This window comes from Elgaria multicarinata, chromosome 4 (genome assembly GCF_023053635.1).
Source record: "Elgaria multicarinata webbii isolate HBS135686 ecotype San Diego chromosome 4, rElgMul1.1.pri, whole genome shotgun sequence".
Taxonomy (NCBI): domain Eukaryota; kingdom Metazoa; phylum Chordata; class Lepidosauria; order Squamata; family Anguidae; genus Elgaria; species Elgaria multicarinata.
In genome coordinates this window covers 30,110,195-30,134,167 of record NC_086174.1, presented here as the reverse complement: position 1 = coordinate 30,134,167, position 23,973 = coordinate 30,110,195, and the positions used below count along the sequence as shown (strand labels likewise).

Here is a 23,973-nt window from a genome sequence, read left to right as displayed (position 1 = left end):
GCGTTTGCAAGCATTTTAAGAAAGTGAGACACCGACGTTTCCTCACTCTGTGGTTTTTTTGGTTTTTTTTACTCTAGGTTTTGATTCTAACTTGATCTTGACGGCACATGTCGGCTTAAAAAAAATTAAAATGACAGCTGTGGTGAGAATCTGAAAAGAACAATACATAAAGCAGTGGATTCCAATTCAAACATGGTTAAGCTGACCCTACCTTGTATGCCAAAGTAACCCACTCCACAAATACAAATAGGAAGTTCTAAATGGAAAGTGCTAATTCTTGCTCTTTGGACAGAATTGTACACCAGAAGAGCTAGGAGCCAGAGAGGGGAAACCCCTAAGATTATGCCATCAGAATGCATGGTAATCAATACTTATACAAGACCAAACTAGTCGTAGTGTTAAATGGCTCTAATGCTTCTTTGTATATATCGTGCACATTTTGAAAAATGCAAATAGTAGCTGCTGAGGGGTGGCAACTATTGAGATGGCAGTAGATGGAGAGGGGGAGTTTAACCCACCCCTCCCCTGTGGCAGTGATGCTGAAAATGCCTCCTTTGACATTTGCTTCGGGAAAGCTCATTGGCGCCAGTTCAGGATGAGACCTCTCTAAGGCACAATTGGTCCACACTTTCGTTATTTTACTTGTTGTAATTCATATCTGAGTGGGGACCTGAACCCTGGTCTCCCAGGGATTATTATTATTATTATTATTATTATTATTATTATTATTTATTTATTTATTTATTTATTTAAAATATTTATATCCCGCCCTATATCACTAAGATCTCAGGGTGGCGTACGGATAAAAACATACAGTATAAAACCATAAATATTCACAGTTAAAAACAAATTAAACCATGATCCAAGTTAAAGCAATATATAATTTAAAAGCAGTAAAAGCAGTTAAAACAGTTAAAACAATGTGCCAGTGAGTTTAACATTAAAGGCTTTGTTAAAAAGCCATGTTTTTACTTGGCGTCGAAATGCAGTCAATGTTGGTGCCAATTGGGCCTTCAAGGGGAGGGCATTCCACAGTTGGGGTGCCACCACAGAGAAAGCCCTCTCCCTTGTCCCATCATAATGTATATGTTGCATTGGTGGGATGCGGAGAAGGGCTCCTCCAACAGATCTAAGATCTCGGGCAGGCATATATAAGGAGTCCAATGCTCGAAGCACCACATCTCGCTGGCTCTCATAGAATGGGCCTCTGACTGTGCTATTGAACAAGTGATGCTGCTCATTGATCTAGCTTAATAATGTGTACACTGCATGGCAGGTGTTCTTTAAAGTCTTTCTTAATGCTACTTCTCGAGATCCTTTAAAAGAATATGCTGGTGTTAAACCTTAATATTTCTGCATGCATGAAAAGCATGAGCTCTACCACTAAGCCATGGCTATTCTCCTATATATAATGGAATACATATTACATGAACTTGGCTGTTTAGGGAGGGATTCCCCCCCACAATCACTTAGGGGATCTGCACACCATGAGGCTCCTCCGAGCGTGCAAATTCCTCCCTCTTGTGTGTGGATGGTGCCATTTTGGTTACATAAGGATTGATATTCATCTCTGGAGCTTGGAAGCAGAGGGAATGATAATGAAAACACAGTATAAAGTAAGGGCAGGACAGAAATATAACATACCTCTCTGTCATGTTAATAGACCATGTGAAAGCTCATAGCCTCCAGTCCATTGGTGTGATCCAAAGATTTGGAGGATTCATTCCAGGCACCTATATCTTCCTACAATAGCTTCACACCTGACAGTACCGACCATCAGTGCAGCAAGGAGTATTCTGTGAAGCCCCAACATTTAGGGTCTCACAACGATGCACAAGGCTGAAGCAGTATATTCAGCTCTGAAATTCAAGCCAACCAGACTGGAAGTTGCATCTTACTTCAACATCCTCTACCACACTGGAGGGCAGCAGGGCAGCTTGGGGATGCAAAGCAGGCCACCCAGCAGACTGAACTCTGTCCTCTGACACCTTAGTGCTGCCCCCCAGCCCCTGCTTCCTGGAACAGATGCCTAGCTAATGATAGGGGTGGCCCTGTTTTTCAGAAATGGCGTGAGGCTTTACAGGGGTGAAAAGTGGCACAATGGGTACCCACCCACCCTGGCCAACTTCCCTTTCCAGTAATAATAGTGGAGAACATGCCCCAAGCCAAGCAAGCATTTTCTTATGACCTAGAATTTCTGGTGTACACATGGAACTCTTCCACGCCATTAGTTTGTTTCCATACAGCAACTATGTACAATTTGTGGACACAATCCATCCATGCTCCATGTATGGAAGTCCACCAGGAATTCCATAAACATCCTGCTTATGACGCCCTCTCAGTTGGTATGGGGAGTTCTCAAGCATCTGACAGGCTACAGGCTGGTGTACTCTGTTCAGCCTGGTGAGTCACACATTGAGCAGGCCTGCAACAAAGAAAGTGGATCCAAGTGTGTACACAACCACCTTTATTCCCTTTATTGAAATGAACAGGCCCAGCCCAAGGCAGGTCATTGCCTGAAATCAGAACCTGCCATGCTGCCACCACCTCCACCTCCCCCCCCCACATCTGTGTGCCTGCCCACTGCCAGGTAGCTTACTTTACTTGGCACACTCACACACACGCCTACCTCGCCAGCACGCTGCCCTTATGCTGTTTCTGCCTTCAGGAGCTGCACCGTATCTGTGCATCAGGAAAGTATTATGAGAGATCCCAGAACTTCTGGGACTTCTTGCAATTGCCTGAACTCGTGCAAGCACCACGCAGCTCCTGAAGGCAGAAATACCTTTCAGGCAGCACACTGGCAAGGCGGGTACAAGTGTCCACACCAGGAAAAGTAAGCTGGCTGGCTGGCAGCCAGGCGGGTGGGGCCAGTTGGCTTGGGAGGCACATGAGCAGGGCGGGCAGGCATGTGTGGGTGGGAGGCAGGGCGGGAGGCACATGGGTGAGCAAGTAGCTACTTCGTAGTCCTGTCAGCTGCCTGCATAGCTGGTCATGCAGGCAGCCAGCAGGACCAAGAAGCGGCAGACTCTCTGGAGGGGAAGAGTGCCACTTTTCCTATACTCTACCAGCTGCTGCACCAGCTTCCTACCGCTTCATGATAGGGCTGACCCTGGAAATTAATCATGTGCATATTGGAGTCAACAGGAGCAACGTTGAAAGACAGGGGAAGGAATGCATCCCAAAATCTCAACTGCTTGTAGCACAAAACGGTGCTTCTCTGCTCTTCTGAATCGCCTCCCATTGGGCTGAACCATTCCTATGACCATGACCACAAACGAAATGTTTGCTATTAATGTTTTAGTTACAGGATTTATTTATTTATTTAAAATATTTCTTGGGTGCCTTTCAGGGCAGCAGCCCTCCCAAGGTGGCATACAACAATAAAACTCACATACATAATTAAAAACCAATATGGTAATTAAAAACAATAAAAACAGCACAGCAATAAAACTCACATAATAAAAACAGATATGATAATAAAAACAATTACAGCAGCTAACTTCCTAAAACACAACAAACACCAGCAAAAAAATAAAACCTACCACACACAACTACAACCCAGTCTGATGAAACATAATCAGGAGGAGGTCAGAGTAAAGTGATAGTTTTTTACGGCCTTCCTAAAAACCAACAATGATGGAGCCTGGTGGGCCCTTGATGGCAAGTTATTTCAAAAGTGTGGGGCCACTGTGGAAAATGCCCTTTCATGTAGTCACTCACCTTTCTGCCCTTAAAGTTGGGCAAATGAAGAAGGGCCTCTCTTGTTGATCATAAAGTCCAGGCAGGCTGATATGGGTGAAGGCAGTCCTTCAAGTAATTTGGTCCAAAACTGTTTAAGCCTTTAAAGGTCAAAACCAGCTCTTTAAATTGGGCTCAGAAACACACGGGTAACTAGTGCCAGCTGCACAATATAGGCATTATATGATCGGATCGCTTTGCCCCTTCCAACACTCAGGGGGTTACTTTCTGCATCAGTTGAAGTTTCTGGACCATCTTCAAATGAAGCCCCACATACAGTGCATTTTAGTAAGTCCAGGACGTCAGAAGTACATGGATAATTGGGGCAAGGTCCATCTTCAGATACAGTCTCAGCTAGTGTACCTGCCTAAGCTGGAAAAATGGACCCCTGGACACCACAGCCACCTGGGCTTCCCCAATTAGCAGAGTCTAGGAGGACTCCCAGACTACACAATTGGTATTTCAGAGGTAGTGCATCCATTCTCCAGAGTAAGGCATCAACCAGGGTGACTAAGGTGGTTTCTGTCCCATAACCAGGTCTGAAACCTGATTGAATGGGTCTAAGTAATAGTATTATCCACCACTGTCTGAATTATGAGGCCACCACACACTCCAGCTCAAGAATGGCAAATTGGGCAGTAGGGCAGTAGAAATCTGAAACTATGGGATCTAGATTTGTTTTTTTCAAGAAGGGCCTCACCACTGCTTCTTTCAAAGCTGCAGGAACCTCTCCATGCCTCAAGGAGGCATTAACCACCTCAGAGCTCTGGGTATCAGTCCAACTTTAGCCAATTTCACAAGCCAGGATGGAAAAGGATCTAAAGAGCAAGTAGTAGGCATCAGTCCTCCAAGCAGTTTGTCTACATCCCCAGGTTGCACAAGCCAAAAGATACCTGTAGCATGTCTAGATGTTGCACTAACCCCATCCATCTCAGACTCTGTCAAAACAATGGCATCTAAGTCAGTACAAATACAGGTGATTTTATCTGCAAAATGTCTAGGAAATTGCTCACAGCAGGCATTTGAGGGTTCAAGCTGTTGTGCCCTGTCCAGCCTACACCCAAGAGGCCTTTGACCACATGAAAGAGCGCCACTGGATGACACAGAGTAGATGCAGTGATGGTGATGAAGTAAGATTCTTTCACCACCATCACTGCCATAAAATAAGATTGCAAATGGATTCCTATCTATGTTCAATCACATTTGCTACAGGTCTTCCACCATTTGTGCTTTAATTGTTTACACAGTTGTTTCCTCATCCTCGCTCCTTGGAATATGAAGGAGCTAATACAGTTCTACAACTAGGTCAAGGATGTTTGGGAGCAATCATATTGATAGCCTGGGTCATTCCAAGTGATGGCAAAGACTTCAGCAGGACCACTAGCTAAGTGTGCAGGAAAATCCCCACGAGACCTCAGAAATCCATCCGGATTCAACAACCTCTAGGGGTGGATCATCAGATGTGGCCCCCCTCTCCTGCAGAAGTTACAGGTAAAACTGAATAGATAATGATCTATCCATGCCACTACTGCAGTGGAGGCTGGTGGCTCTGATGTCAATCCATTCTGGGTTTCAGTCAGAACCAACCAGAACTCTAAAAGAGCTATCCAAGATGTGGAACCTATTTGGGGGCTATAGTTCAGCACCATGGATAGCCCCTTTTCTCCCAATCCTGGACAGAATACCAGGTCCAGAGTATGCTGGGCTTATGGTTGACATGGTGGATATGAAATCTGGACTGCTCCTGACAAGGGGACCTTAACATGAATATGAAAGTTATTCAAGTCTTGGGGTCCTCAGTACTACATTCAAGACCAAATCAGTCTGGGAAACTGTTAGGTAGAGGAATGGGAGATATACTAACAGAATCCCAATCCTGTCTAGGCTGCCCAAACATTCAAAACAGTTTGACTATGGCTTCAATTTAAGAAAAAAGATTTAGTCTGAGTCTGAAAAAGATCTGAATAGAATTTAGAACCATGATCCTTTACCATTTTAATGAAAAATCTCAAGTAAAAGTGCCTGCTACATATGCTATTCTAATGGTACAGTGAGAACTTGACTTAGCGGATACTAAATATTTCTTGAGACTGCAATCCTATAGTTACTTATCCAGGAGGAAGACTCATTGAACTCAAGGGGCCTTACTTCTGAGTAGGCACATGTAGGATTGTGCTGCAAAGCATTAATCACATTGTTTGAAAATTAGTTAAGTCAACTTCTCAAAGGCCTTTCCTGTAATTTGTTTTTGCAATCCCACGAGGCCAAACTGGTAGATGTACTATTAAAACTATCTCCTTCAGTTATGGGCAAAAAACTCAGATTAAAGTTACATCAAATGAAAAACATAATTCCTTCATTGAGTATAATCAGGAGACTCAAATCTTTTCTTTAAAAAATCATTATGTGCAGCCTTAATTTATTACCACAGAGTCTATAAAGTTTCATCAAATTTCCTTCCTGAAATCATAAACAATATTGGAAATATATGCATAGGCAAATTATTCTAAAAACAAAAGTATCACACTATTCACAGATCAGCTTTGTTCCCAAACTTAAGCTATTGTGAATAATGTACTCTCAAAATGAAATGACAAAACAGAATTGATATGTTCTGGCAAATCAATGTTCCAACTTCCTCAACAGACATTCAGCAAGGTAAGAATAGGACCCTTGTGACATTTTTCTCATTTGATACATGATGTGCAGTGTCTTGATAAGTCTTCTAATAAAAATCACGCAGTACAACTTAGTGGGGGGGGAATGAGAAGATAAATTATTTAATTTGTTTAGAATGTACTGTAACAAATCATTAAAATGATTGCCAAGCTACCCTTTGTTTAATCTACATTAGTGGCTAACAGTGTCATACATAAGGCAACCTTTACTTACAAACATACCTTAGAGCTATAGATTGAAAAAAAAGTAGCCATGGGAAACTTTTCAGATCATTTGCTTAAAGGGATCCATAGTCAGAGGCCACAATCCATTACAGAATTAAGCATACCTCGGCGCACTAAAATTCACGTCCTTTAGGGCACAATCCTATGATGAAGACAATCCGATGCAGGTCGGGGAGCACAACAGAGGCAATCTTTACCCTCCCCCTGTCCTCCCTCCCTGCATTTTCACTAGATGGGCTTTGGGTAGTATCCAATGTTAGTCCTACATAGAGTAAACCCATTGAAATGAACGGGACTTGAATTAGTTGATAACATTTTATTCATTTCCATGAAGCCACTCTATGTAGGTTTAACATTGGATACTACCCTACGTCCTCAAATTTCATAGTTTTTAGACAGCAGATCTGCTCATTCATCACTTCTTGAGCATAGCACATGTTGCTCTCTGCAAAGCCAAATGAGGAAGAAGGGCAGGAGGGTTCTGTTGCACTCATGCCCTGCTTGTGGGCTCCCTGTGGGCAGCTGGTTGACCAATGAGCAAACAGAATGCTGGACTAGATAAACCCTTGGTCTGATCCAGCAGGGCTCTCCTGATGTTCTTAAGTATTTCGTTTAGTGCTGCCTGCAGGTCAATTGTCAGCATGGAAGACTGCGGTGCACATGTGCTATGCGGCCTTTTATTTTATTTTTGAAGTCCCCCACTCCACAGCTTCATTGCTCCTCTGGTGCGCTCTGCTCACCATTTAACTCTTCCAGAATTTTGATTTAACTAGGGGGATTGCTAAAATTAATTTTGAACTGGAGCATGCACAGTTTGCAATAGCTTTCAGTTCCTTCAGCTCCTTTGTGTCCCGTCCCCCCACATCTGCATTGCCAACGCAGGTGCATACACTGATGAAGCAACTTAAAAAAATTCTTGCTGTGCTTTTACATATTACTGCATCAAGATTCTTTTTCTGACACCCAAGTGTGCTCCTTCACATGTGCAACACCACACCTACCCACCCACACACACACACACACACAGAGTGTCTTGATATGCAGTGTGTACAATGAAACCATGTTCTTGCAGTGTTTAATCAATGTTTCCATTCCCACTGACAGTGCAGTTAGAAGAAAAGTTGCAAAGGAGCAGAAAGCTGCAAGAAATGGCACAAGAGCAGTGGGTTGTATCCAGTAGGTTCCCCTCTGCTGATGGGAGGCTGTTTGATCCAGTGGAGGCTTTCAACAGCAGAACGGGGAGGGAAGCTATTCTCTCTCCCTTCTGTAGTTGCCCATGCCACACAAATCTGCTCCAAAGGATGGGGGTCCCCTTGAAACTCTATAGGAGGCAGTAAGGGGGTCTGCAGGGAATGGGGGAATCACCGAGTATTGCCTCCCCATTCCACAGACAAGCCCCTCTGCTGGCTCCTCAAAGAGCCTTCCATCAGCAGAGGGACGGCAACTAAATACAACCTAGCGCTCTGTCCAAACTTTGGAAGTGGAGAGAGAAAAATGGAGCAATGGGAATTCTAAATACATTGGTTCCACTTCAGAAGCCAGGCCAGATAATTCAGAACTCAAAAATCCAGGAAGGAATGTAAACAAGGAGAAGGTCAGGAGCCTGGCTGGCTAAAGCAGGACCTTACATAACCTCAACATGCCTAGAGGAGCCCATAGCTCAGTAGAAGAAGGCATGCTTTGCATGCATAAGGCCACGGATGCATCTCCCCAGTAGGGCTTGGAAAAACCTCAAAAAGCTGCTGGTACTAGAGTATAAGCCACCTTTATGCCTTCAAGGCCAAACAAAGGAGAGGAAAGTTTTCAGAAATGGGAAGAAGGTGGCTACTGATGACACACAAAAGTCAAAAGTTCCTGGCTATCCAACCCAAGTTTTTAAAAAATCAGGTGCAGAACATGGTAAAAAAAGACACATTCATGGTAACATTTGACAGCTTCCTGCCATATTCCTTGCACCATACACTATGCAGTAAACCAAGTGCACATATACCAGGCAATGAGACGAAATTATGTCGCAATGGTCAATGGAAAAAAAAAACTAACTGAAGTTTAGGAAGGCAAAAAAATCCTTTCCTGCTTACTTGTGCTCTACACACACACACCCAACACACAAATTAGTCTCTATTAGTACTTCCAGTTTCTCAGATCTCGACTGGAATGACAGTTGCTCACCTGTTCAGATAAGCCACTTAGATTATCCAAGGAAGCTTGTACATTCCTGTGAGCTAATACTCACTCCAAATTAGACAAATGGATCTCTGTGCAGTCTTCAAGTAATAAGATAGCACATTGGTTTGCAGAGACTATGCTTAAATTGAACGTGAACGCTACCTGACTCTAATTTCTAATCCTCATCTTAGATCGGCCCTTGCACAATTAAAGATGCAACAAATAAAAACAGCAGTGCTAGAAGGGCGCTTTAATAAAATTCCTTATGCCTCAAGACTCTGCCCTTGCCGTAGGGGCAAAGTGGAGGATCTGTCTTCTTATTAATTCTACTATTCTCAAATTCATTCTAATTATTTAGATTGGTTTTTTTGAGAATAAGCCCAACTGGTCCAATTCAGAAAGAATACACTTTTTGTTTATTTACGATAGCAAGACTGTTGTATTGACATTGGCCAACTTCACTCTTACAGCTCAAATGTAGGTTGGGCTGAGAGTCTATGACTGGCCCAAAGTCACCCAGTGGATTTCCATGGCTGAGTGGGGACTAGAACCCAGATTTTTGGGTAGCATAGGAGTTTGCAAGGGTAGAGGAATTGATGAAAATTGCATCCTCCTCCATCCCACTAGTGGAATCCTTCCACTGGATCAGAAGCCTTCCATGGATGAAAGAAGTGTTTCTGTCTGCAAGAGACTAAGGCCTTAGCTAGACTTAAGGTTTATCCTGGGATTGTCCCAGAGTCATCCCTGTTCATGTAAATGACACACAGGGGATCCCGGGACAATCCCGGGTTATACCATAGGTCTAGCTAAGGTCTTAATTCTATATCCAACTTATGGCAAAAGAGAAAATTATGTGCACACACTGAGCAGAGTTAGCGTTCCTTCCTTTCTTCCTTGGTCTCCAACCTAGTAAACCCACCTGTATTCCTGACAGGATAGGCGAGGTTTCTATGTCTTAAGATCAGGACAGAACCTCTATTCAAAAGAGATGCGAACGTTGCTGTCATACATCAGGCATAAGTTTTAAGCGGTTTGGAGGATGTTTCCATCAAAAATCTCTTTAAAGCTTTACTACATTAATACAGTAAGTGGACACAAATTGAACCATATCACTCTTATTCAGTCTGATGGAGAGTTTTGTGCAGCTTGCAAGACTGCTATATGCACAAAGATGGAAGGGCAAAATAGTGCCCACGACAGAGGAATGGCTACTGAAGATGTTTGAGCTAACGGAGATGGCGAAACTCACGGCAATAATGAGGGAAAAATCAACTGTAAGATTTATAACTGAATGGGAACCTTTTGTAAACTTTATGAAGGGATGAGAAAAAAATGACTTGTATATCTGTGGATTCAACCAATAGTGTAGAAAATGTGGAGAGAGAAATTAGAGATTTGGATTTGACAGTGATAAAGAAAAACAATAAAAATAACGTGCGATATCAAACAGCTGGACCATTATATATTTTTATATATATATATCTTATATATTTTTGCTGAGGAGAATATTGGAAGAACATTTTATTTGGTGTTTTGTTTGTTTGATTGATTGATTTTGTTTTGTCTTATTTTTGTGGGCGTGTCTATATGTATATTTTGTTTTGTTAGTGTTTTTTATTTACTGATGTTTGGAAATAATAAAAAGATTAAAATCCAGAGAGTTTTGTGCAGCTTGAAGTTTTTTGTTTTGTTTTGTTTTTTACTGTATCAGAAGCTGGCTTCATCCATGATGTCACCTATTTTACTGTTCATTAAACAGAACTCACTTACATTATTGTTCTTGTAGTTTGTAAACCTAAACTTTATAGAAAATACATAGAATACCTATATAACTATATACCTAAAAGCAGGGTTTTTTCAGGATCTAACTGTGAGAAGTGTTCATCGTATGGCACCAATTCTCAACTCTGCTGAGCTAGCTTAGCCTATTATATCAATGACCAATGGTGGTTTCCCAATCACAGTCAATGGGGCAGCTAGGGCCTTGGGGCCAAAGTCCAGAGCACCACCTCTACAGCCCAGAGGGCACCCAAATGACCACAGAGAAAGCAGCAGATGATGAGGCAGCAGCAACCAGGCCTTGGGGGGATGTTACATTTGTGCTTCAGGTCTGAAGAAATACATATGGCCCTCTAAGAATAGCACCACCCACCCAAAGACCATTAAGTCCAGGGTCTAAAATAACCTGGCTGCACCACTGATCATAGTTTAGGAATCACTGTGTGGTGGTGAAAAGTAGCACAAGACCATAGATGATTTCCCCCTGAAAGTATGAATAAGATCGGCTATATTAGTTTGTTGCTAAAAAATCAATGTTTACTGTCCAGATAGAGAATGGATGAGGTTGGAATATCATTAGAAAGTAAATGAGCTACCACTGAATGGTTCATTAAACCAAATTAAGGCTGCAATCTTATATACACTTGCCTGTTGACGTCAATGGGACTTACTTCTGAGTAGAATGTACAGGATTGCACTGCAAGTCAGTAGAAATGACCCATGTGACAAGCTTGGTCAGATCTAGAATTATCTGCTTTAGCTCTTGCAGTGATCAAGCAAAATTACAGAGAAAACTTATGAATTGGAGATAAAGATGGATTATCTACAGACCTTCTGGCAACTAATTAAGCACAGCAACAGGAGGGGAAAAGTCAGGAATTGTAGTGGAAACCATGAAGCTCTCAAGTCAGGATTAATGGAGACTCAAGCACTAACTGACAAAAGCTTAAACAGCTAAAACTTTAAAGACAGATTACATGTCATTTCTTCTGAATGGTATTTGATAGATGGGTATGCTTATCACAGTCCATATAAAGACTGTGTGAAGCAAAGGGGAATCAAGGGGCAAAACTACAGCATTCATGGTGGATATGTAAAAAGTCAAATAAAAGTGAAGAGTCTGGAGATGTCATTTCCTGTCAACTGAGAATTATGATGCTTGATAAATCAATGGAAATCAAGAAAGCAACTGCTCAGTGATACAGTCTTCTGTCCAGAGTCAACCCTATCATGAGGCAGAGTGAGGTGGCTGTCTCAGGCGGCAGAAACTGGGCGTTTGGGGTGAGAGGTGTGTGTGTCACTTGGACCTCTTAAGCCAGCCTGCTGCCCCTCAGGTGTGGTGGAAGATGCAGTCCTATCACTGGTGTTGTAGTAAGATTCAACTGACAGTCCAGTTGGCATGTGAGCATGGAATGGAGCGGGGAGGGGGGCGAGCTGGCTAGGTATTACCTGGTCCTTTGCCTCAGGCATTAAAATGCCTTGGTCTGGCTCTGCTTGTCAGGAAAAATGCATATGCTTCTTTTAACATCTATTTTAAAGGGTTTTTCTGTTTTTATTTTATCTTATCTTGTACACCGCTCCGAAATTTTCAATGGGGATCAGTATATAAATATTGCAAATAATAAATAAATATGTCGTTGTTGTTATTGTTGTTGTTGTTGTTATTATTATTTGATTTTTAAACTGCCTTTCAGATAGACTGAAAGTAGTCAATGAAACAACATAGTAAGAGCATATAAAAACATCATTATTAAAAAATATATCAAGATCACAAAGAAAAAACACCACAACAGCTCGTATTGGCACCAGCTTGCTTACTGGGCAGGATCTACACTATTCATTACACCGTTGTTTAAGTGCATTGTTGCATCCTCCCTTGCTACGTTACAAAATGCAACTTGAGCCCAGTCAATCGAAATACCTTTTCTTCTATCGTTTTACCCCGGCACACTCTTCTTTAGAACGTTCTTCATTATGCTCATACCGGCTCTGAAGTAAACCTCCTTCTTCCGGTGACTCTGAGCTAGACCTGCCGGGATAAGCCGGCAGGGAGGCGGGGCGACGCGTAGGGACGAGGGAAGCCCTGCAGCGTCTTAAAGGGGCCATGTGCGCCCCGGAAGATAAGCGTTTTTTTTAAAAAAATAAGCCTCTGTCCCCTCTTTCACCGCCCTCCCTCCCCCTCCCCCTCCCCCTCGTCGCGTTGTGCCAGCTCTCCCTCCCCTAGAAAAGCCCTCACTTGTCCTAATCAGGAAGCAAAGACCATGGTCACGAGACATGACTTTGAAAGACGGCATTGAATACAACGAAAGGTTGGGGCACATTGTTAGTTTTAAAACGATTTTAACAGAAAGTGGAACGGTTTTAAAAGTCAGAAGAAACGTAACAACAACAGCATCACGTGACTGCTGACGTCATCTCTGCCAACTTGTTACGTTTCATCTAGACAAGTGTAGACGGGCTCCAGGTGTGTGTGTTTTTCCAAATAAATGTCTGTGCTGGTAATTGAATTCTGAGGCTGAATGCTGGAGCTTTTGAAGAAGCCGGCTGCAATATCGGCAGAGTCATGTACATGTTTTGCGTTTGAGTTGCAAGATTGTATCCAAGTTAAGATAGAGTTCATGGAACCTTGGTGCATGAATGTTAGGTGGGAGGAGTGTGGGCTTGAGGAGAATTCAAAGCAGTTGAAAAGGAGAGGGCTGACAGTTTAACGGTCAGATAGGGTTTAGGGCTTCAATTAAGGGGTAGGTAGATGGGTAGGTTAGGACTAAGAAGAGCCTTCAGTGTGCTGGCCCCCTTCCTATGGAATTCCCTGCCTCCGGAGATCAGGCAGGCGCCAATTTTGTATTCCTTTTGGTGCCTACTGAAAACGTAATCATTCCAGGAAGCCTTTCCTTAATGACCAGCCACAGTTCACTGTACATTTTGCTTCTTTTAAAATCTATTTTAAATTGTTTATTCTGTTTTTATTTTATTTTATCTTGTACACCGCTCAAATTTTTTGAATGGGGAGCGGTATATAAATATTGTAAATAAATGAATTAATAATACGATGATGAAATAATAATCTCTATAAACCTTCTTATATGTAACACAATTTTATTTGTTTTACTATTTATATAATGCAATGTGTCAGCTTGATTTTTTAAAGCGACCAAATTGAAAAATCTGTTTTCCTGTTACTACACCTCACGTAAGTTGAAGGAAATCAGTTCAGCCATTGAGTGTCTTCTTGACACAAGGTAAAAAGGCTGATTCAGTGTGGACAACTGACCAAAGCGGAGGCAGACGTCTTGGAGTTATTCTCCAGTTTCCTGCCAGTGGAAACTGGAGGAGACTAAGCCGGAGACAAGAATGTCACACCAGTGCTCCCGCCTTTTCTCTCAAGCAACGTACTTTTAAGTATTGCATGAAGAAGAGGCAACACGTTGGAGAGAGAGAGAGACTATCTAGAATCTCTTTGAATGTATGAAGGCAGCAGCACCCCTAAGATTGAATATGAGTGTCAGGCCAGGATGATATCTTCTTTGGGAACATGAAGTACTGCAAATAGATGGTCTGAAGGTAGAACAAGTTCCACAAACTCTATGGCAAACATGTTCAGCTGTGGTTAGAGGTGAGAGTAAGGGAGCAAACATAGACCTCAAAACTCTCAGAGAGGCATCATGTGCTTACCCTCCACTGAAAATATATTTGAGGGAGCTGCCAGAGCTTATTACCTGAACAAAGCATGAATCCCAGAGGAATGACTGTGGTGAGCCTGTTTCATAAACCTCTGGAAGTCTACGGAACACTCCACGTTGTATTTTTCACCTAAGCCAATCAAACAAGTCACAGCTGTTTGGAGAGGCCACTTTAGCAGCACAACTATGACACTTCGGGAAAGGAGTCCACTGCACCAAAACCACCTGGATTGTAAGGGTATTCCACCACCCACCACTCCCAGGAAAAATTAAAATGGTGGGTTAATATTATCTTCTAGAGGGAAAAAGAATGGAAGACTACAGAAGGTCTAACAGAATGTTTATTTTATTTATTTATTTTATTTATTACATTTTTATACCGCCCAATAGCCGAAGCTCTCTGGGCGGTTCACATGAGTCTTATGTTCCCCATGAGTCTTTCTCTCCAGTGCTTCTTAGTAGCTGTCAGAAGGGAACTGTGGATACATGCTCACCCACCAGTTGGGGAATATGAAGAGAGATTCACATATCTACTTGCAAAGAGAGGCAGGAATGCCAGTTCCTTGACTACACCTCTAGCAGGCTCCAGAGATGCTTTGCGCATCCACCTCCACAATTAAAGTCAACGGCCTCATTTTAAAATCAGCAGTGGCAATTCCTGGGTGCTCAGAAGTAGCAACTTATTCCATTGTTTCTGGCAGGCAATACTGAAACAAATACTTTGGATCATGGTGTAAAACATGAAAGGAGAACCCAAACAGAATATTCAAATCTGGAACTGTTAAAAACAACAACTCATAAGCGCAATTTGCAAGTTGCTTGCTTACCGTGGGCAAGAAGCACTCTCACCTAGGAGAGCAGAAGAACGTCACGTTGCAATGGCCACCACCTCCCCATCTACTTGGCTGTTCCTTTCTCCATGATAGGATTCTTTCCAGCCATTAGAAAGAGTGCTACAGCTGTAATGCAACTGTATGAGCTGCCTCTCTGGGTCCTTTAGAGCCAAGAGAGCAATGCAGCAGGCAGCTGTCATAGCACTGTTCTTTCACCTGGCAGGGGAAGACCAATGCAGAGCTATGCCAGCTGCATGTCTCAAAGAACAGCCTACAGTCCCAAAGGGAGGAAGCACTGATGGACAGGAAACATGTAAAAAGTACACTGCTGGACAGCAACGAACAAAACAAAATGTAAGAAAACTTGAAGAATCACAGGTGTGCTGTTAAGGGCAGGTCCTTATTAAATACAGTAGATAAAAGGGGGGATAGTTACACAGGTGCACAGTTCACTATAAGCTTACACCTTTTTATACTGCTGGTGACGTTTCCATGGTGAAAGTTTTAAAGCAGTTGAATATAACAAATATGAGCATTTTAAAGCAACGTTTTAGTAGCTACGGGGTAGCTAACTAGGAATGGGAGAATTAGCGAGGCTTGAACTCATAAAGGTTATCCAACTCCCACTTAAAGCTCAGTTGGTTTGCTTTGTTCCCATTCCCAAATGTGAGGTGGTTGTTGTTTGAATGGCGAAAGTGTGCATTTAGGTGAGCATTTTTTAAAAGTACACAACCAAATGTGTATTTTCCCCTCATTGACGAAGTGTAAAAATGCATATTTTTTCCAAAATGTGCATGTTTCTATCGAACGCATTTTGCAAATGTAATCCCAAGGTGGGGATATATACAAGTCTCACTCCCAAAATGCGCTCGTGCCTAGGCTTGCGAATTCTGATGTTTAATGAATTGAGCTGAAATCTTCACACATCTGTAAAGCGAACGTAGGTAAAAATAGATACATACCATTTGAAAGCAAGTGTGAGGACAGAACCAAAACTTTAGGGGGACCAAAAGGAAGCCAAAGCCCTCCAGCGACAACCCTTCAAGTGTGCCAGGACTTTATTTACTAGCGGTAGAAATAAGTGCTCGGTTCTGAATCTTTCACATCATTGCATACTTATTCTGCTTGTTTTAATACTCACCGAAATATTGTATGCTGGCTCCAGCGTCACTGGTACTGACATCTTCCCTTGAAGATTTAATTTGGTTAAGTAAAATATCTTTTCTCCCAGAATCCGCTCTCTTTTTACACGGCGTATGCTGTACAGTCTAAAGCGTACCGCATAATTCCCAATCATCTCAGACTCAATATGATTAAATTTAAATGTCTCCGTGAAGACAGGGCACGGACCCCGCTGGATGCTGGTTTTTGCTCTCTGCTTCTTGATAGGAAGAAGAACCAGGTGTACTTGCCATAAACTTCCACTTGTCCTGTTATAATTTGGAATGTCTGTGACAGCTGTCACTGTTATCAGAAGCTTCTGTTCCTGTGAGTCATAGTCAAAAGTCACATCCAGGGTGCCATATTTTGCTTCTGGTTCAGGATCAAAAGATTTAGGGAACTGTGAAGATGATCCCCGAGCTGACAGATCCTAAACGAAATTGAAAAGAGAGGTTTTGCATCTAGGCACACCCAATTTAGATATCTATAACTCTATCAATACATTTTGGCAAAAGTGTGTGTGTGTTCATTAAAATTAAGACGCTTCTCCTTGGTGGTATGATACATTTTTTTTCTGTTGTTCATTTCGCTCACAAGGTAATTGAATATTCACAGGAGGACATGCTGACAGCCAGCCATGAGAAGAAAGATGCTTTTACGCCCAGCAAAGAGGGCCAATCAGAAGAGAAAGAGGAAAGCAAAGATAAAAGGCTCTAACAATAAAGTCTAAAGTCTTTAACTGGGAATTGCTGGGAGAAATTGTGAGGGAAAAGGAGAAGTGGAGATGAATCACATCGTAAACTGTTTCAAACTAAAGAGATGAATAAATGATCTGAGAAGCAAAATACCCTTAATATTGCCTCATAGCTACTCGTGTATTTAATTTCACTGCCGATTGTCCGTGCTTGTGCTAGTGTACACTCTAAAGTTTTTATTATTCTAGTGCAAGATACTTTGCATTGTGTAGTGTAGTGCGATGTCTGTTACCTTGTTCTCAAAGGATAATAAAGGTTTTAAGACAAACTATTTCAAACAGATTCATATCGACTGATATGTTTTGCATAAATATTAATATAAAATTGAAACAAAATAGAAAACATAGGCTGTAGCTAGACCTAAGGTTTATCCCAGGATCATCCCGGGTTCATCCCTGCCTGAGCGCTGGATCCCCTGTGTGGCACTCAGATGAACAGGTTTGACCCCTGGACAATTCTGGGATAAACCTTAGGTCTAGCTACGGCCATAGATCAATGTTAATAATACAGATTAAATAAAACACAAGTCTTTGGGCTAAGTTGCTTGAAGTTGTACTTGGAAAGCCAATCTAGATGAGTCGCTGTTTATGCAAATAACAGTTACATGAATAGCTTTTAAAAAGTAAAATAACAGAAGCAGGATGGTGGTGGGTCTCTCGATCAGGATCCTGATGAGGTAGGTAGGGGTAAGCCTTTGCTTCCCACTGCAATCTTGATCTGGACTGTGTTCTCTGCACCGGCTATTTGCATGGGAAGAAAAGCTTACATTGGTGCAAGTGGGAATTTTTCGTCATATGCAAATAGCACATATCCTCCCCACCCACCCAAATCTGGATTAGGACTGCAGCAGGGGCCAAAGGATTAAGGCTCTCCATTTTCCAAGCCAGGGTACCAATCCAAACTGGGACCTGAGGTCATCTTATTTATATTTGAAAAGCCATTCTAGCAATTGCTAAAATTTCCCACAGTGCCCCAATGTAGCAAAATTCTGGGGTACTGTGGGAAAATAAAACGGCAGCAGCAAACCACCTGGTGCTGATTCAGAGTGTTATATGTCTTTAGGGGAGGAGGCAGGTGACCGTAGTGAGCCCTGCCCAAGAGTGATATGTGCTGATGCCAGGGGAGATTAAAGGCCCAGTCAGTGGACTGTACCAAAAACAACAACAACAACAACAACAACAACAACAACCTCTACTATCTGAAGTATTTTCCAAGGATGACCAAAATGATAAGAAAACTACCTTATTTGAAATAAAGCTATCATATTTACATAAAGGATACACCCAAGTGTAGCAAAATCTATTATTATTATTATTATTATTATTATTATTATTATTATTATTATTATTATTATTATTGTGGTTGCAACTATTAAAATTCCAATCTAAGTCTTCCATAAAAACTGTAATAGGTTTTTAAATATAAAAGAGTCCTTATAATTACTTGCATGGCTATAAAACTGGAATACTTCCCCTTATGAATTGTACATTTAGGGGGAAAGGGGGAAAACAAGAGCAGCCTGACTGTAAAATGCAATATCATGGAGGATGTTAAATAGAGTGTGTGTATATGTATAATTTTGTCTGCTTTTCTAAGGCTGAGCTTTAGATCTAGAATGCATATTACATGGTAGGAGAAGGGGCCTGGCAGCCCTGGGTCTCTGCTCAGTCCTCAGAATCTTATTTGGCCCACCCCATACCTCTTTACCTCAAGGACTCCACACCTTTAATACGCACCACAGGTGTTTTCTCTCATGCGAGATGCAAAGGGCTGTTTACACTGCTTCTCCCCTAGGTAGCCACAAACAGAGGCTTTGGCACAGGTCTCATCTCTGTTGCCATTTACACTTGGAAGAGGGGTTTTAAAGAGTACTTGGCTTGTGTGTCAGGTAGCTCATGAGGGGATTACTAGGTTCCACTTGAGACAAATTGGGACTTGTTTAAAGGACAAAAGAGCAGCCAACTATCAGACCCGTCCAACTTCATTATGTCTTGAAAAGTTTTGGTACAAATGGAAGATGGTTTACCTCAGGGCTAAGGACCGCAGTACTGTCACTAGGTACGTCTTCTTCATATCCTTTGTTATGGAAACTCTCTATTTCATGCCCAGTACTTCCTTCACTTGGGCACTTGTAAGAGCATCTTGGACTGTTGCTACACTGAGAGAATTCACATTTGCTGTCGCCGATTTCAGAGGGCGTACATGAGAGGTGCGGAGAGCCACTATCATCTTGGTATGGTGGAGGCTGCAATTCATCAAGGGGAGGTGTTTGTCTCATTCTTTGAATGCAGTTTGCTGTGAATAAATGACAGTTACCATTGGCTTTCACTCTGCTGAGTAATATGGCTGGAACAGAAGAACATTACTTGATTATTAGCAAAGTGATACTTTAGACCAGGGATGGGGAATCTCTGGCAGGTGGGCCAAATTTGGCCCACCAAGGCCATGGAGCCTCAAAGGTGAAACCCCTTTCACTCCCAAAAGCCCCACCCCATGAAGGATAATAGTGAGTGGTGATAATGGCAAGGAATCCCCTTTCATGCTGCCCCCTCTCAATTGGAAGGGCATGCAGCATGCTTAGGGGACCAAATGCCATCAGGAAGCATGAGACACCTCCTCTAAATATTCTCTGGCCCCACTGCTGCCTTGTGGATCCAGATACTTTTATTCTGCGCTTCTCCACTAATTCCAATTTTCCCAAATGACCCAGTTTCAAATCTACTCCTAGTTCTTCCCTTGTTACCTGTCCAACTTTGAAGCAGTGGGTTGAATTCTACCTTGGACTTGCTAGTGGCTTCTCGTATAGTCCTGCTTCCTAGGCATGATCTTCTGTCCTTGATAGGATTCTGACTATACTGGAGGTTTGATGACGTCCCTGGCTTGATAACTTGGCATGAAAAATAATCTTGATTCTGTCACTGTGTAGAATGACCACTGCTTGCATGACCACTGTAGTTGAATTCATGTCCTGTTTCTGATTCTAATATCCCTATCCTATATTTTGTCCCAGTCCTGAACCTGTAAAGTTCATCAAGAATCCCAATCCATGTGGTTATATTTCCGAAAAGCTAGATCTTTATTTAATTTGGCGGGTAGTATGTATATTTAAAATATTATTACAGGGCTATACTATTAAGTTGATTAGTCAAAGAGATCAACCAATTTAAATCACTTGAAATGGTTAAAAATGTACCTCTATATATTAAGCATTTATAAAAACTGCAAATGGCAGGCACCATCTTTGAAGAGGCATTCTGCCTTCTTCTCTATCACACAAGAGGGAATACATCTTCTAAGGTGGTGTCTTCTGTCACACACACACACACACACACACACACACACACACTGAAAACAAAGGAAGCATGCATTTTTTTTCAAAACCAGTGTCTTATCTGTATGCAAAGTTTTTTTTAATATATTTTCTCTTTCAAAATGTATTAATTTATTCTATAATACACAAACCACAGCCATACTTATTCTATAACCTTCCCCGTTCCCTCCCCACGCTAGATGCAAAGTTATACAGATTTAATAATTAATTTCCTTAATTAAAACAAAAACAGTTAATCTAGTAAGATTTCTAGAATCTGATCACAGCCCTAATATATATTGGTACAGAGGGAAAATACACACAGAAGAAACTCAAAGAAGAAATAGTCAAACACGACTGTATGTAGAAACAAATCCAAGAATTTACTCCATTTCTCTCCCTCCCTATCCGCCCCCATTAACACAAAATAGAAACAAATTAGCATTGTCATTAGCATGAATTCATATGATTAAAGTTTCAAGCAAAAATATTTGAGGATATTAGGCCTTTTTGAATAAGATAATTTACCAAGAAAGGTATATTCTGGGGTGGAAAAGGAGGCAGAGAACCTATTAATGCTACTAACCAATTTCAGTGGGTTGCGAACTAGGCCCTGTGGGAGAAAACAAATAATAATAATAATAATAATAATAATAATAATAATAATAATAATAATAATTTATTTCTAACCTGCCTCTCCATCCTGATCGAGGCGGGGAACAACAAGAAGTATAACGGCAAATGGCAACTTTTAACATTAGCCACCAACATTTTTTGTTAAAGATAGAACCACAATCTGTCCCCCCTCCCCTCTTTCGACACCTTCAACTTTTCAGTTTCTCTTACTTTATTTTGGTCCCTAGCCTTCGATGTTAGTTCCTTGTAAAAAATACAGTATGGCTGGTACAGTTATTTTGCATGCCTCGTTTTTCCCACAGGTCTTCATCATCTTCCACTATCCTAGTTCTATATTCAGTTTTGCCAAACCATGTCTACACTGTCTGTCTCATTAACATCTGGAAATGGCTGCCTCGTCTCTGTGGTTCTAAATTCCAAGCCAGAGAACAGCTTTACCAAATCATGTTCTGCATATTAGCTCTGAGCTTCTCTCGTGTTCCTTGAAATATTCATAATGGGGGGGATATATATTGTTACCAATGATCTACCCGTTTCTATCTTCCTTATAGGAATTGTACAGCTTGATCATTTTTGCAAGTAATGCTTTGTAATGGTTACGGTTGGTCTCATTCTCAGTGGTATGGAATATTCTCTTTCTCTCTCCCCCGCCATTCCTCTATATGCAACATTCTTCATGTTTATTTTTAATCTAACCTAAGTTTCAAAAGTTTTAATCCTTCAGGGGCTTCTAGGCAAATGTTAAAACAATTTAAATAAAACATAAAATGAAATACATGTTTAAAAATTAAAGAAAATCCTTTATTCTGAATGATTAAATACCCGCAGAGGTTTCTGCTATGCTACTCCGATGAACACAAATGGAATTTTCATGTTTTAATATTTTTGAGCTGAGAAAAGTTCATCTTGGCAAATAACCCTACACCGCAAGGAGAGTATAGAATATAAATAATAAAAATTTAATGAAGACCTGGGGCTCTTTTTAAAAAAAAACAAACCAGAAAGATTACATGAGCGTACACAAACATTGTTATTTTACAATGAAGTGGATTGTCTCAGCCTCCTGTTACAGATGAATCTCTGCTTGTATCACCTGCCTACCAAAATGGAAACAATACATATGAAACATGACTATGCAGTGAGAAAATAAATATGCTTTATGTAGGAGGAAGACAAGTAATTTTTGTGAGGGTTGTAACTTTATGAGGGTTGACAGAAGAAAACAAGTCATTTTGAGCTTCACTCGCACATAAATCATTATCATTTTCAAATTCAGACATTCCAGAAGCAAGCTGAACTAAGGCAACAAGTATTAATTAAAACATAGTGTCATACTATGAGAATTCACAGCTGCCATTCGGCTCCTCCTCTCCCTGAGCCGTTCCAGCTTCCGCTGGAAGAGAGTTGGGCAGCAGGGCTCACTCCATTGGCTTGGCTGAGAGACCAGCTGCCATTTGACTCCTCCTCTTCCTGGGCTGTCACCACTTGAGCGTGGTCATCATAAGAATAATGATGCTACTTTAAGACCTGAGTTTGCTTGTTCCCTGTCTAGGTATCCTTCTCCTCCTCCCATCCCTTTTCCCTTTCTCTTCAATTGTAAACCTGCAGGCTAGGACTGTTTTGGTTTCGTAACCATTTTAATCTTTGTACAGGGATTAGCCCTTTATAAATGCTAATAATAATAATAATAATAATAATAATAATAATAATAATAATAATAATAATAATTCATTTGTTAATCATGCTCTATGAGTGCTTCCAGACTAAACTTTTACAGTGCCATTGCCCTGCCTCAGTCACAGAATGAGAGTGGTCCAGACATCATGGTCTTCCACGTCATACCCTCCCGTGTTTTCCCACTGTTTCCTCTTTCATTTTCTTTACCAGAGGAAAGAATCACTTCACAACACCTTCTGATTGGTAGCTCTAGGCACTCTGGAAGCACCCTATCTTTATGAAGTAGGTATATCATCTGCAGAAGTGTTGGTGGCAAAATTGACAAGGCAAGACTGTACAGCCATTTTAAAGAGATGCCTTAAACTGGATTCCTATACGGAGCAGGGGGGTGGACGTGATGGCCTAAGGACCCCTTCCAACTCTATGATTCTATGACTCTCTCCTACTCTCGACTGACACTGAGTAGCAGTGACTGTGTAATACCTTCAGGTCACCCAATGAACATACTATTACTGCTTTGTCTCTACGATACCTGGATTCTGCTGAATTTTGGACCACTCTACTTTGACAGAAGGACCACTCTCCAACTAAGCCCTGACACTGAGTGGTGGATCAGTAAAGGAGCAAATTTGTAATGTACTTTGGTTAGGGTGCTTCCAGACAGGGGGTGCCCAGCGCTACCAATCAGAAGGCATTGCACATCTATACTCTTCTGATCTCCTTGGCTCTCCCACACTAGTGGCCTTCAAGAGGCAGCTGGACAACCATCTGTCAGGGATGCTTTAGGGTGGATTCCTGCATTGAGCAGGGGGTTGGACTCGATGGCCTTATAGGCCCCTTCTAACTCTACTATTCTACGATTCTATGGATAATGGTAAGGTATAGCCATTGAAATAAGCAAGTATCTGCAATATCATTCCTGAGGTTAGTGGCCTGAACAGTATCAATGACTAGTAGTCCTGAAGGCAACATGCTGTTTACTTCTGAGTAAACAGAAGTAAGACCTCAGAAGCAAGCATAGGGTTGCAGAGCACTTCTTTCCAGTTTGCTGTTTTAGACTTTAAAAAAAAGCTTCTGAATGACCACACTGTTAAAAGTCAGTTCTATATGTGTTTACTCAGAAGTAAGTCTCTCTCTGCTCAATGGGGTTTACTCAAAGGTAAGCATACATCTGATTTTAGTATGACTTGGATGTAAATGCATTTGAAAGCAATGGGATTTACTCTTGAGTAAAGGAACCAGCAGATCTCTATTTTATGAACTTGGAGATGCGCAGCTTCACATGTGCAAAGTAAAGGAAAATAGATCCTTCACAAATGCAAACCGGTG

General features: G+C 41.6%; 1 protein-coding gene across 3 annotated transcripts in view; it reads right to left on the bottom strand.

Moving 5' to 3' along the window:
* SYT14 (synaptotagmin 14) overlaps positions 1-23,973 on the bottom strand; it is a 106,149-nt gene that overhangs the window by 5,645 nt on the left and 76,531 nt on the right. For all 3 annotated transcript variants that reach the window (XM_063124013.1, XM_063124011.1, XM_063124012.1), the window contains 2 exons: positions 19,048-19,316; positions 16,247-16,696 (listed from right to left, as the gene is read on the bottom strand). In XM_063124013.1, coding sequence (XP_062980083.1) covers positions 16,247-16,696; positions 19,048-19,316 — 719 coding nt within the window. The remainder of the gene's footprint in view (positions 1-16,246; positions 16,697-19,047; positions 19,317-23,973) is intronic.